The 15,646-nt window shown below is 38.9% G+C and overlaps 1 protein-coding gene across 1 annotated transcript; it reads right to left on the bottom strand.

Moving 5' to 3' along the window:
• Positions 1-4,347, bottom strand: lrit1a (leucine-rich repeat, immunoglobulin-like and transmembrane domains 1a). The gene is made up of 4 exons (XM_039776559.1): positions 4,226-4,347; positions 2,690-3,156; positions 1,532-1,837; positions 1-1,060 (listed from the first exon to the last, which is right to left on the bottom strand). Exons 1-4 carry the CDS (start codon positions 4,345-4,347, stop codon positions 12-14), a joined length of 1,944 nt encoding a protein of 647 aa, XP_039632493.1. The 3' UTR covers positions 1-11.
• Positions 4,348-15,646: the final 11,299 nt, after the last annotated feature.

Here is a 15,646-nt window from a genome sequence, read left to right as displayed (position 1 = left end):
GATGACAGATGTCAACAGAAGTACTCATTGGGTTGCCCTTCAATCTTAGCCGTGGCTTCAGAATCCAAGCTAGACCTGGCTGACAAAAGCCGATTAGACTCCTCGGGGTTGGACCGTGTCAGATATTCTCCCTCGAGACCTTTTGCTTTAGGCCCTGGAGACAAAGTCTCAAATGTCACATATGAGTCTTGAATATCTTTTGCCTTTCTCCTAAACAACTTTTTGCATCTCCTTTTCAAGGCCCCACAGCAGACAATCAGTGTCAGGGGGACAGCTATTACACAGGCAACAGTGATTACAACAACATTAATGAGCTTTTGAGTTCCATTAGCACTGGCAGCTTCATCTGTTGAGAAGATTACACACTGCTCTTTTTTGGGGATCAGCCCTTTGACGCACACACAGGCAATGTACTTTGTCTTTGGCATGAGTCCATCAATGGTTATCCTGTTCTTTCCTGGATCAACATTAATTCTGCGCATTTCTCTCTCTCCAAACACTGCATAGAGCACACTGAACATAGTGGTATTTTTTGCTTGAGGAGCTCTCCATGTCAAAGAAACTGTGTGATCAGTGTCCCCAATCACTTTTACAGACCTTACCACACGTTCTGGCTCCTGTTGGAGTGATGAGGTGTTGGAAGCAAGGTTGCTGAGACTGGTTTTGTCTCCATCAGGTTGGCCATTACTTCTGTCTGGGTTTGGGATTTGCCCATTTGCTAGGCTATAATTTTCAAGGTCGGGGTACTTGTCACTATAGCCATTTATCTGGATGTTTGGCGTCACTGTTGTTGTCATTGGAACAACATATCGAGCAACAAGTTTTTCTTGATATGCAGCTTTTACTACTCCATTTGGTCGCCTACTCCGGGTTCTTTTTGGAGACATACTAGTCTGATTTTCAGGCTTTATGAAGTCTGTTATTACAAGAGAAATGATAGCATCAGCACTGCCTATGAAGTTTGTCGCTCTGCAGATGTATTTGCCGGAATCCCGGTAAGATACCACAGGCACATTTAATATCGACCAAATTATTCCTTCTTTTGAGATTTCCTGTTGTACTATAGAGAGAAAAAAAATTTAAATGTCAAAATGAAATATCATATGCTATATAATTGAATATTATTTCAGAAATAGACTGTGTTAAAACAGCTCTTACAGTGTTAAAACAACCTTTAAAAATGTATATATGGAAACCCCTTTAAGTGCTAGCACTTTGTCAATAATTTCTTGTACCTTGATCGTTTTATAGTATTTGTCCAAATAAATTTTAAAAAATGAACCTTTTATTTATATCCATAAATTTAAATGTTAAAACAATTAAATAGAATTGTCAAGTAGAAATATACCGGCTACTGCTTCTCATCCTCATATAAAGCATAAAACGTCCGTGGTGCTTTATAACAAAGTAGTTAATGAGATGAATTTGAATACCTTAAAGTTTAACTACGATAATTAACTGATTAATTCCAACGCTTTAATATAAGACTGGGGCTCCACATATGTCACATTTTACATACTCTGCTACATACCTGTCCCATTGAGTAGTCTTCCATCAACTCTTTTCCAGGTGAGGTCTGGGATTGGAACACCAATGGTGCCACAACGTAGCATCACATTGTTACCCACGGCACTGCGGACCCTTGCTACTGCCGTATGCACTGTGGGGATCTGACACTTTCTTAGTTCAACTTCATTAAAAAGAACTCCAGATAGACTTTCTGGGTCAGAACATCTTAATCTGCCGTCAATAAATGCTAGTGAGGATGATGGAGACTTCAGGAAATGCACAAGGTCATACAATCTGCAGTCACAGTACCAGGGATTATCATGTAAACCTGCCAAAATAAAGAAGCGTGTATTAGTGCATTGTTCAATAGTTATTATCCATGAGCAATGTTACATAATAATATTCTGAAAAGAAAAAAACACATACACAAAATATTGGTGAATCCCGACTAATCATCAGTTCTGTCATAGTAACTGTGCTATTACTTTCACGTGAAGAAATTACTTGCTCAAGGGTTATTCAAAATAGAGTGTGACACTTGAGCCATGGCTTCTCTTTCGCCCTGTTGTGTACATCCTTGAGCAGATGTTCATTAGGGGCTGATCACCTTTCTACCCCCGCACTGTCAGCCGGCTGCGCAGTAATCTGCTTACTCGTGACTTCAGCTAAGAATACCTGGCAGGTGCTCGTTAAAGACGAGATGAGCACACCGTCGATAGTTCCTGCCATTCCTGCTGTCGAAATACGTGCCATATTTTTAGCCTCATCTCGTCAGAGTGACTTTTACTTTACGTGTTTTAAGTGAAGAGGGGTGGTCAAGTGAAGCAACTATCAAGGAAGTATTAATATAAGGGCTTTCTTAGATTTATGAATAATACGCATAGTGCGCAGCATCCCCGTGAGTACGGTTTACAGTTAATCAGTTTATGTATTATCCCTTCCACTTGCTAGTACTATGGTTTTATTCTTATGATTAAAAACTGAATCAACCTAGAAAGGGTTTTAATGCTGTTCAGTTTAATCCTAAAAGAAGTGGCTTCCTTGTAGCGTCAGAGGGATTTGTTTGCACGCATGTACAATATCTCTTTGGTTTAGGTTTTTACCCGGTGGAGGTATTTTGTTCTCTCTGTCTGTCTCTTTCTGCCATGTTCTACGCATACACAAGTGCATCTTTGTTTACCTAGAATCATCTTTGAGCTTTCGCTGTAGGCTCCTTGACTGGGTTTCACGCTGAGCCAAGCGGCGAGGACCTCCGAGGGCACAGTCACCAGATTATTGCTTGATAAGTCCAAATAGGTGATGTTCTTCATATGCACCGTTGCTTCCGCCGGCACCGCAGTCAGCTGATTGTTGTGCAAGTCGAGCAGTCTCAAATTTGGCATATCAATAAGAGATTCCCATGGAAAGGAAGTGAGTTCGTTGCCATCCAGCCTCAGCTCATCTAAGCTGTAAAGCCCGCGAAAGCTATCCACATTGATAGTAGACAAGGAATTAAATGACATCCAGAGAAACTCCAAATTGGACAGGTAATGGAAGGCTTCGCTTGGGATCCTCCTTATCGCTGTCTTCTCGATGCGCAGTTTGGAAGTGTCTGCTGGGAAGTTTGCCGGAACTGATGATATTTCTGGATCGTTGCACAGAACACTCCTGCACCCAACGCAAAGTAAATCCATATTATAAATACACTCATGAATAAATGTTTATTACATGCAAGGCAGGCTTGGTCTGAGAATGGTTAATGATTTGATCTAAATTACCAAGCTATTTGGGACATCCTACATTATGAAGATGGTTAGAATTATTCCTTTGCTTAGCAAATAACTTTTCGTAAGCCCCTTGGGTTTTTGACTATAATGAAAGAAAGTCTAGAAACTGAACCCATTTTGTGTTTAAACTGCCTGATTCACACAGTTCTCTAAAGACGTATCTGAAATAACTGAATTAACGTGACAACAAACAAAACACTGCAGTGTCAGAGTAAATCCTGAACAAAAAAATGTTTTGAAGGCGCCCTTTAATATTCTACAGAATGACGAAATGTGTAATGGTTAGGTGCAGTCCCGAAAGCAGCAGATAATAATGTCAACCATAAGCTACCTATAGCTAAATTCAAGATAACCCTCGCCTAGAGTAAGATGTGATGCACACATTGTCAAATGCCTAGCAGTTAAAGCAGCGCCTTATTAAACAAACACATTTATTTCTTGCAGTGATGGAGGCAAGAGTGTATTATTTATACGATCACTTCTCATTGTTAGCTCGCAAACTAACAGAGATGTAAAAGATAGCATCAAAAAACATGTGGTGTCTTGTGACAAGTACAATAAGAAGGATTTGGGTGCTGCATATTTTTAAATTTACACTACTTAACTGGCCTGGATAAATGTATATAACCTGCCGCAATGAGTGCATAGAGCTGAAGGTTTTAAGCTTCCTTTCTGTATATATAACATAATTTTCAGTTGTGTAGTAATAATTAAAATTCCTCTCATATATTAAAAGCAAATAAGGGCAACATATTATTGTTTTAATTAGTTTTCTGCAAAATCAAAATCGAAATGCATCACGCAATACCTATGCATATCTTAAAATGTAGTTGATTTGTGATTGATAAATAAATGATCAAAGAATATTAATGACAGTTCTGGTTTTGATTGTTTTTTTTTTCTTTATAGTATCACTAAACAGGTTAAAAAATAAATAGAACCCAACTTACCTAGCTTTAGATCCATCACTGAGATTATGATAGAAACAGCTGCACTGAGAAATACACGAAGCCCATGCCAAAGGCAGCCCAGCCAGTGCCACACAGCAGAACCAACTAAAACTGAGAAACATTTTGCCTCCCAGTTAGGCTAAACTACGGAAACAAGAAATATCTGAGTCTCGTTTAACGGAACATCAGCGGCAGCACATTGTCACCTATGTTTGGTGTCCCATAGTGATCTGCCTGCTCTGAATCCCCAGATAAAAAGGATAGAAGGGGATTAGAGAATGGACTTGAGTTATTTTAATTTCGATGCGCTTTGCTTCCTCGAATCCTATAGGTGGAAATGTCACGTGGCCCGTGGACGCTGGAAAAGAGGAGAATCTGACCAAAAGTTGTAACGGCTGTCTGGCAGAACTTCTAGAACTTAAGGTTCATAAGTAATGTTTATGTATGCAAGATAAAAAAAAATATTTATAGACTCCATTGTAGGACTGTTAATAATTATTTCTGTGAACGGGCGTGTTGTATAAATGGTAACGAAAACATTATAAACTTCGGTTCCATTTCTACAGTATGTTTCACCAGAACCGAACATGTACAGGATGTTTGCACTGTATGGTTATTGTTTTTTTAATACGCCTTTATTTTTTATAGCGTATCCTTCAAAGTTCGTCTCTCCATGAAGAAGGCAAGGTTTATTGAAGCGTGTACACACAGAAAAGAGACATTTCGTGGTGCCACTGATTACTTGGAAACTTTACAGCACCTCATCAACATGATGTGCTACTTTTTCATTATTGTATAAAACAAATGAACTAATATATTATTTTAATTCAACAATTTCGTTAGCATATGTATTAGCATAAACAGGCATTATGAAATTGTCATTTGTAAAATATAATAAAACATTAAAATGTTTAAATATCTTCTTCATTACAATATATTTTTTGTTAAAGGAATATAACACTCACTCATTTCAAAATCTGTAATCTTACTGGTGCTTTATGTATCCATGCGTGTGTGTTTAATGACATGGTGAGGCAGCAGTTTGTGCAGCTACCTCTCATTCCAGAGTCCTGGCTCCAAATTCTGACCCAGTCACTCTGTGTGTAACATTTGCTTATATTTCTACTGTCTGTGTTGTTTTCTCTTTGAAGAAATAGTTTTTTATTTAGGTTCATCAGCAAGGTGATGGTGTGAATAAGTGTGCAATGTGATGGACTAGCACTCTGGGATTAGTCCTGGCCTTGTGTCCAAAGTTAGACATACCACAGCCCCTGAACTGAATTAACTGTGTTCAATTATGGACAGTGTAGAAGATCAGGCCCTGGGCACAGACAGACAGACAGCATATGTCCAAAACACACACATTTATTTACTCCAGCACCCTGCACACAACACAGTGCTCCCAACAGTATTCAGTCCTTCTCTTGCCGTCTCTCCTCTACTACTTCCTTCCCAAAGCTTTGTCTTCCTCCTGCCGACTCTGGCTCATGAGTGGAGTGGGATGGCCTCCTTTATAGTGCACCCAGAAGTGCTCCATGTGCCCCTTTATTAACATCCGGTAGCACTTCCGGGTGTGGAAGAAGTGCTGCACCAAAACCCTGCTCCTCTTCTGGCAGCACTTCCGGGTGTGGCGAATGTGCTGCATGTCCAGACTCTGGAGCTGTCCAGGTGCCCCCTGGTGGTGGCCCACACCGGGTTGAGCTTCTAAGCTCCAATTCCGTGGCCCCAATGTAAACCAAGGGGGCTGCCCTCTCGTGTCCCGGGGAAGGTATTCCTGGCAGTATGCCCATTCCCCCGATCTTCTTCTAAAAAGGGCGTACCGTCCGGGCAAGATCCCCATCTGTCCATCACAACAGATAATCACATATGTTTTCTAAGAAAGCTGTAAATATTGCATGTTTCTTGTTAATTGCAGGTGAGTCTCCTGCTTTGTTTAAAAAAAATAGTAAATTAATTATGACAATTATGAAATGGAACAACTTGTGCTTCTTGTTTTCTAACATATTTAAACAGACAAAATTTTATTTTTAACATCTGTTATCTCCAGGCTCCATAGTATATTCTCCAGGAGGCAAAGCTGCTTGATTTTGTGGCCATAATGCTTACCCTTTAACAAATGTCTGATCTCTACAGTTCCCCTTAAATTGCTTCCTTCTCCTAAGTCCAACTTGTGTACACTTTCAGCTGTGGCATGAAGTATTGTACAGATGGCTACTAATGATAGTCTCAGTGGTCACTGTTCCACTTATCATAGACATGTTCACTATACACATACATCTAAACCACAAAAAGCTACAAATATTACTTTGCTGACCAAAGGTATTGAACCCTTGACTTGTGTCTTCTGTGAATTATTTGCTGAGGTGACATTTTTGCTATTTTTTAATCTAGCAAATGTGCCTCCTAGTCAGTGGTATTAGCTGAGTTTTTCCAGTTACACATATACTCAGCAAAAGAAGAAACGTCCCTTTTTCAGGACTGTGTATTTCAACAATAATGTTTTAAAAATCCAAATAACTTTACAGATCTTCATTGTAAAGGGTTTAAACAATGTTTTCCATGCATGTTAAATTAACCATAATCAATTAATTAACATGCACCTGTGGAATGGTCGTTCAGACCTTAACAGCTTACAGAAAGTAGGCATTTAAGGTCACAGTTCTAAAAACGCAGGACACTAAAGAGACTTGTCTACCGACTGTGAAAAACACCCAAAGAAAGATGCCCAGGGTCCCTGCTCATCTGCGTGAACGTGCATTAGGCATGCTGCAGGGAGGCATGAGGACTGCTGATGTGGCTAGGGCAATAAATTGCCATGTCCGCACTGTGAGACGCCTAAGACAGCGCTACAGGGAGACAGGAAGGACAGCTGATCATCCTCGCAGTGGAAGACCACGTGTAACAACACCTGCACAGGATCGGTACATCTGAATATCACACCTGCGTGACAGGCACAGGATGGCCACAATAACTGCCCGAGTCACACCAGGAACACACAATCCCTCCATCAGTGCTCAAACTGTCCGCAATAGGCTGAGAGAGGCTGGACTGAGGGCTTGTAGGCCTGTTGTAAGGCAGGTCCTTACCAGACATCACCAGCAACAAAGCCGCCTATGGGCACAAACCCACCTTCGCTGGACCAGACAGGAGTGGCAAAAACTGCTCTTCACTGATGAGTCACGGTTTTGTCTCACCAGGGGTGATGGACGGATTCGTGTTTATCGTCGAAGGAATTGAGCACATCTGGGACCTGTTGGATCGCAGGGTGAGGGCTAGGGCCATTCCCCCCAGAAATGTCCAGGAACTTGCAGGTGCCTTGGTGGAAGAGTGGGGTAACATCTCACAGCAAGAACTGACAAATCTGGTCCAGTCCATGAGGAGGAGATACACTGCAGTACTTCAAGCAGCTGGTGGCCACACCAGATACTGACTGGTACTTTTGATTTTGAGCCTCCCTTCATTCAGGGACACATTGTGAAACATTTTTAGTTTATGTCTTATGGTGTTGACTCTTTTACTGTTCATACAAATATTTACACATTAAGTTTACTGAAAGTAAAAACAGTTGAAAGTCGGAGGACGTTTCTTTTTTTGCCGAGTATATATAGAAATGATGACTTATACTGATTTATAAGGGCATACAGACAAGAACTTGCTTCAAAGCACCCATGTTATCCTTGTGCCCATACGTATGGGATCAGTATTAGTTTGCATTTTAGTGTGCAGTGCTTCTGTCCTGTCAATCTAAAGGCTAACAATTGCAAACTACTACTACCAACAGCGACCCAAAGTTCTAAATCATATGAAAGAGATGTTTGGATTTCTCTACTAAGAAGATTCCCAAAACAATATTTTGTGCAATTAAAATTTGCCACTGTAGTGGAGTCTATACGAATGTAAAAACTATCATTGCATAGATAATTAAAATATCATATATATTTATTTAATTTCCATTTCCCTTCTAGTTTCAAATCCATGATAGGGATCTGATGTAGGAAACTCTACATTTCCAATCTCCAAATTGCATCTTGTTACATAACCTAAAACATGTCAGGCCAATCTGTTTTAGGAAATGTAATGACAAAATGTTGAGTGTGTCATGTGGAAATATTAAAAAAAAAAAAACGTATAACTTCATGTACAGCATATGTGTGTAGAACAGGAAATAGATGCCAATACTTTGATCATTATCCCATTTCTTTTTACTTCCATGGTTCTACTGTTAAAACTTTAGGATCCTTCTTGTCTTTCTAATTTCAAGTGAAGGACAAAAAGAGCACCGAACAGAGTACACTGGATAAGGACATGTGGGTAAGTATGGCTTGTCTGAGATTCTTTTCTCTTTTAGATCAATGTACATCGGCGGTTCTCAACCTGTGGGGCACGAAGTAACAAAAAAGGGGGTGCAAAGATGTGAAAAAAGAAAACAAGAATCGAAAATATGAAAAATACATCTACTGAAAACCAAAACAAATTAACTTAAACTACATTCTGATACTAGAAACATAAATATAGAGTTAGATAAATGTCGATAAAAGTTATGTAGGTATAATAAAACTTGTAGCGGTATATCGGCAGCAAAACATATAGGAATACATTTTATTAGGGTTTCAAAAAAACATTAGGGGGGGCGCAAGTAAAACTGTTATGAAAACTCGGGTCGCAAATACTTAAGGTTTGAGAAACGCTGATCTGCATTCTGAAGAGAGGGCTAATCAGACAAATCAAAGAGAAGAGTGAAAGAAGGATGGATGTTAGTAAGTGAGCTTCATGCATATTTTAGTTGTTACATTTTTCAGTAGATTTTATTTCATCATACCATTACTCCACTAAACAGTTTTAATGCCTTGTTATTTAAGGTGTGTCTTTGAATTGATTATTTGGTTAGGATATAACAAAAATAAAAACACTGAAAATTTCTGTGGTGCAAGCTGCCTGTGCTCTTTATTAACACAAAATTCAGAAAAATAGTATGAGTGATTGTTAAAATCAAATTAAGATACTACAGTGAAAACAGTAGTGAAATTGAAGTGGAAAATTCAGCATTGTTATGTGTGATAACATTTAAACAATACCAACAATATAGTACATGAGGTATTTCAGGGTGTTTTTTTCCAAATACTCAAATTAAACATTACGTCTACTGTAAAACTCTCACTGTACATGACTGCCCCTCATGTAATGCTTCTACAGCTGCATTCCTCTTTATGTATTCAAATATACGTTCATTTTTTTTTTAAATAATGTAACTGACAGTTGTTACACAAAAAAGGGCAGACTATGTTTTTTTCTGTTTAATATGTACACAGCTGAAAAGTAAGAATGAAATCTGGGAAGAAGCCAGCCTAGCAAACCCAGATGTGCATTCACACTAATCCTCGGGTGATTTTTTTTTTCTTTTCAATTAGAGGGATTGAGACAGAGCTATTTGGAAGTAATGTAGGTTGTAAGGAACAATTCATGTATAAGACAGCCTGGCTCACGTGGCTGAAATATATAAACAAAACATTGCAACCAGGAGAGCTCTTAAGATGAGTTCAGTGAGAAAACCTACAATCCACTCGTCTGAAGGGAATTGTGGGGATCTGAATAATATCCTTGAAAGAACATGAGTAAGACGGAATCCTGTTGAGGGATGCAATCTTTTCCAAGATACTATTAGACAAATTTATAGTCCACAATGCACCTAGAAAAATAAACATACAAGCTCCATCCATCCATCCATCCAAACTCCATGTAAAAGTTATTTGAATTTCGGGCTTAGTGTTGTGAGGCAAAACCACTATCAAAGTGTAAAATTAAAGTGATAATTCACCACAAATGTAGTGATATTCTATTATTTATTAAAAACTAGCTGTCTCTCTTAGCTCTGCCCACATAGTAGTGAAAGAGGACAAATTTCAAAAATCAATGAACAAACAGGTATTGCTAGCTAAGTGGAGGCAAGGTACGTTCCAAAACGTGGCCGGAGGTAGACCAACTCGAACTGAGGCTGGAGCATGAGTGAGGAGGGCCCTGCCCTGCAACCTCTCTCTCGGATTAATGTGCATATATCACCCCTGCAAGTGAACTATGACATGATGAGAGATGTCACAAAAATCAACTGGAATGTTCAAGCAAATTATAGAAAAAAAAAAATGATCTAAATCCATTAAGTAGTTCTCCCGTTTGCTAGCTAAGCAGAGGCAAGGTATAGTCCGAGGCTGGTGCGTGAGTGAGGAGGGCCCTGCCCCGCTCCCCACTCCTGACGTCACGCCTCCCCCCACCTCGGCCCACAGCCTCAGAATGGTGCCAATAAATCACTCCTGCAAACAAATAATGATACTTTGCGCGATGGCAGAAGTCTAAAATGAACCAGAATGTTCAAGGAAATTAAAGAAAAAAAAAAAAAACAGATTTAAATCCATTAAGTAGTTATCTTACGAAAAGCAGACTGACATACAGGTAGACGTTGGATTTCATACCTATTGTCATACCTTGGTCTGTTTTGAACCAAGGACCAGTAAGGACCAAGTGAGAATTTAGAAAAAAAACTCTGGCTATAAAGATGAGGACCTCAGAATGCCTCCAAGCATGTTTTCGCTCTCTCTTTTCAGGAGAGAAGCAGAAACACCTCAAGAAAAGGCCATGACTCATAAGATCACCGGCTGTCTAAAGGAGTCTGACATGCCCAGTAAGGTCAGTTACTGGAGTGCTACTTTTTCAAATAAAATGTCATTGAAGCCCTATAAAGGATGGACAAGACCACAGATGGGCAGTTTGTTTCTACAGTAATTTGTTTCTTGTTCTTATTCGTTTAAATGATAATAGCTTCAATAGGTTTTTGTAAGTAACAAAAGAAACTGGTTTTGTCTTCTGTTTGGTTTAGAGGAGTTCTTCACTTATAGTGATCAATTTCATAACTTTGTCCTGTTAAACTTGTTCATAAACAGTCCCCTCGATTTGATGTTTCCTCATTTATAGTGACCTCTTGGAAGATATTTTGGATAAAAGTGACTGCTAAGCAAATACATGTAAATGTGAAAATGTATAGGTACCTCAAGAGAAGAAACTCTACCACAGGAGCCAAAGGCAATATATGGCATAAGAGGGTACTTACCCATAGAATATAAGTGTAGAAGGCACTACATTTCTTAATGAAACAAGAATTAAAAGCTCACTTGCTATAAAGGAACTAAACTGGAACTTTTTTGTTTAATGAAAAGGTCATCTTCACTACCTACTTCAACTGGAAAAAATAATTTTTACTTATTAAAGAGCTGAATGAAATGGCAGGTTTTGATTTGCATACAATTTAACAAAAATGACACTAACATTTATTCTGCACGTGATTTTGTTGTTTTAACACTTAAAACTCACTAAAGAGTTTTTTTGAGTTTTTAAGTTTTTTTTTTTTTTTTGGATGGAAGGAAAAGAATAGTGTTCCTGAAAGCCTCTGTCACATGTTTACCTACATATGTTTTTCCGTAGCCCCGTAAAGCGTATAATCCATAACTCACAGTTAAACTCGAGCCTTTTGTTCAGTTCAGCATGAACAAATACAGCAAGTGTTTAAAAATGTGTCAGGCTGCATATTTTCCACATGAAGACCCAGTAAAATGACCTGTTGTACACATTTCTGTCTGTTCTCCATAGGAAAACTCAGTATATGAAAAGTCAGCAATGCCAACACTCACCATCCCCAACATTCCCTAACAACTGCCCTGTCCTAGCTGAGGATATACACACTACCAGTTATGTTATTTGTCACTCAAGATCTTCATTTAAATGGTATAACAGGCAGATGTGCACATATTAATGCATGAAAAATAAATTAATTTCTTTTTCTGTGAAAAGCTTGAATTTAGCTAGAAGTGAAACTCAATTTATTTAGCAAATCATCACTACTTATGACATGCATATCATGACTTGGAGGATGGTTACTTTAATAATAGAGTTTGTGTCCAGTATTGTTAAATACCCTTCACTGGTTGCAATGTATATTATTTTCTTATAATTTCAGAGGCAGCCTATGTTTCGACAATGTTGCTGTTCTAGGAAGAACTACAAAGACAGAATTTGCTTGTGTTATTCTGTCTGCAAACCACTTTAGAAAATCTTACAAATGTATTGCTGCTATTAACAGATCATGTGTGGATTTTCACAAATGAGAAAGAGAGAGATACACAGATACTCCTCACGAGTCTTTCACCCGGCTTTTTCATCAAGTTTATGAAAATAGAACTGGCCGAGCTGAAACTTCCATGCACAAAATGAAACCACACTGAAAAAGCCTGCATACTGCATTTTGTAGGGCACTCAAACACCATGAAAACTAGATTATTTTTCTTTCAGTCAAATGCTACCCCAAAAACACTCACACACACTACAAAACAGGTGCTGGAGGACAAAACAGTTTAACATTAGAATGAAAAAAGGATTTAGTTTAAGTTTTAAACTTGATTTTACTTCTGAAGACAAACACTTGTGAACAAAGCGCATCAACATCATCAAGCAAAAGTCTCTAATACAACAGGCCAAGGGCAATTTACTAGTTTGAGGTTAAGGATATTTCTCTCTGCATGTGAAAAGGTGAATTAGTTTGAAAAAAAGTTTCAAAGAATAGATGGTTTTATGTCTACCAACAAGAAATGACTCGGACGTTAATTCATGAACACACAATAAATAGGATCCATCAAGTCAATTTCCTGATTATAGGGTCCTTGAGGAGATACCAGTGGGACGTATGAATCTACATGGAAATTAAAATTTCACCTCTAGAATCCTCCTTCCATAATTGTTCCTGTATCTCTATACAGTGTGTTACCAACAGTCCAAGCTACTTTTTTTTTCCAGCTGGTATGCAAAATAGTCTCATGAAATCTGCCCATCACTCTGTGTACACTACTATGCAGAACCTTTTCATTTTCATCAATACCATGGCTACATCCATCAGTTCAACCTGTGAAAATGATCAGACTCAACACACTTAAAAAGGTTTGGGGCAGCCACCAATATAATAATACTGGCTGCGATGGGTTTCGAAAATAAGACAATAGTGTCTTCGATGGAGTCTAAGTAAGAACTGTCAAATAGTTTGTAAGATCGCGGCTTTAAATGGCAAGACTGGAAGTGATGTATGTGAACTGGAAATGGCCTCCTTCTTACGTCATAATCAGAAGTGACGCTCTTCTAGGCACCAGAACCGAAAGTGACATCTTCAGGGATGAGTCAGACAGGTTTTCCCGTGTCTGGTCTATAGAGATAACAGAAGAAGGTTTAGCGCACCCCGTCACCCCCTGGCCTGGCATGGAATTACCCTCACTTGGTCCATACAGCTTCCTCCTACTCACATGTGTGTGACAAACCCATTGGTTTGATTTCCTTCACCTTCCTGTTGGATGATATTAATGTGTTTTCATCAAAGCTCTTTGCTGCAAGTTAAAGCTAAGAACCTTTTTTTCTTTAATCTTCATGTGATTTCATCTCTGCAGCCTACGTGCAAGTGTATCTGCATGATTTTGGACTAACAATACCTTCAAAAGAAAAGAACCTATATTTCAGCAAGTGAAAGTATACTCACTTTAAAAGACGTGCCTGTTCAAATCTGAATTTAGATTTGATATGTAGCAGTGCACAAGCCTCAAAGAAGTTATAAGGATTTGAAAATTTAAAATGCACAAGTAACCGCTTATACTGTAATCCAAGCACAGGGTGCTGGAGCCCATCCTGGCAGGTTAGGCACAGAACAAGAGCCAACCCGGGACAGAGCATGGAACATCAATGGTTCACTCGTGCACACACACTCTCACTCATGCAGAATTAGTTTAAATATGCCAAAAAATGTAATATGCAAATTTTTGTTATGGGGATAGATGACCTGATTCCATCCATTATCCAACCCACTGAATCCAAACACAGGGGTCTGCTGGAGTCAATCCCAGCCAACTCAGGAACTAATCCCGGGCAGGGTGCCAACCCACCACAGGACACACAAACAGCACACACTAGGGCCAATTTAGAATCGTCTTTGGGAGGAAACCCATGCAGACACTGGGAGAATATGCAAACTCCATACAGGGAGGACCCAGGAAGCGAACCTAGGTCTCCTAACTGCGAGGCAGCAGCGCTACCCACTGCGCCACCATGCCGCCCCTGACCTGATTCCCCAGGAAATAAAATCAAGCAGCTACATGAGCTGTATTTTAAAGTAAAATCTGACTGTAACTGGGGAGCTAATATGTATATAAATAAATGTACAGTAAAATAAATGTCCATCCATCCAACAAATGTTTGAGTCAGTTTATTTCATTTCAGGGAATTCGGATGCAAAGGTTCCTTTACCAGCAATGCAAATATTATCATATTAATGTTTAATTCCCAACTTTAAAAAAAATGACAGGATATCTAAGACACAGACAGATCATAGTGGTATACCTGGAATTTGAATTGAAGGCAACTGTGACATCTGAATGCATTATACATGGCAAAATTGACATACAGTCAAAAAGATGCAGGACAGGTGAACAAAGCAGGCAAATGTGCAAAGAGCCTACTAAAATATTAAAGCAGTATTAGTGAATGATGGCTGTGGAAAAATACAAAGAACCTGTGCAATGAGCACAATGCAGGCACCTACTTGGGAAAGAATGCCAGTCCACTCAACAATATATTGAAATAAACACCTTGGATGGCTATTTTCTGAACTGTCTAGAGTCAATATTGCCCTAATTAATGAGATGGTGAGAAGATACAGGTTTTCATAAAAGTTAACAGACATATCTAATTTATGGAGTACCAGTGAGGCACAATCAAGATATTCTCAATTGTATAAGTTTCTTCACATAAATATATACCAAGGTGCAACCATTGTATCAGATACTGAAAATAAATACTCAGACCCTACTCTCATCATCATTAGTTGACTTTAACTATCCCAACTCAAGATATTATCTCCTCATATATAAGTAGCTCCTAATGTGAGCTACCAGAGATAGAAAAATTCTAAATCACTGCTATATCACAATGTTAAATGCCTGCCTGCCATATTGTTTCACAGAACTCCTTGGGAAAGCAAATCAACATCTGATTTCATGTTTCCTCCTAACTGACCCAAACTTAAAATCAAATTATCAGAAATAAGAAACCTGCCAATGTAGACTGGTGCAAATGCATAAGGACTGCATAGTGTCTTTCTGTCAGCTCTCAGGGACATAGGGGTGAAATGAAATTGTTAGAAACATGACTGCATATTTATGGCACCAGCATATGCAAGTTTTAGCCAGAAAGCCACATTCTAACAGTTATGAAATAAATAACCACAAACTGCAGTGGCATATTGGTGTAGTGGTTAAAGCAGACACTTCATAGATCCCAAGTCCAGGATTAAAATGGCAGCTTTTATCACTACCTGTGTGCAGGCTGCATGTTCTACCTTTGTCC

The sequence above is a fragment of the Polypterus senegalus genome, chromosome 1, assembly GCF_016835505.1.
Source record: "Polypterus senegalus isolate Bchr_013 chromosome 1, ASM1683550v1, whole genome shotgun sequence".
Classification (NCBI taxonomy): domain Eukaryota; kingdom Metazoa; phylum Chordata; class Cladistia; order Polypteriformes; family Polypteridae; genus Polypterus; species Polypterus senegalus.
This window is presented reverse-complemented; position numbering and strand designations above follow the sequence as displayed.

Excerpts from the sequence above, each read along its gene's own strand:
- lrit1a (XM_039776559.1), bottom strand. The coding sequence starts at position 4,347 with ATGTTTCTCAGTTTTAGTTGGTTCTGCTGTGTGGCACTGGCTGGGCTG. Across the intron at positions 3,157-4,225 it reads AGTGATGGATCTAAAGCTAG|GAGTGTTCTGTGCAACGATC; the intron begins GTAAGTTGGGTT and ends CGTTGGGTGCAG. Across the intron at positions 1,838-2,689 it reads AAGCTCAAAGATGATTCTAG|GTTTACATGATAATCCCTGG; the intron begins GTAAACAAAGAT and ends TTATTTTGGCAG.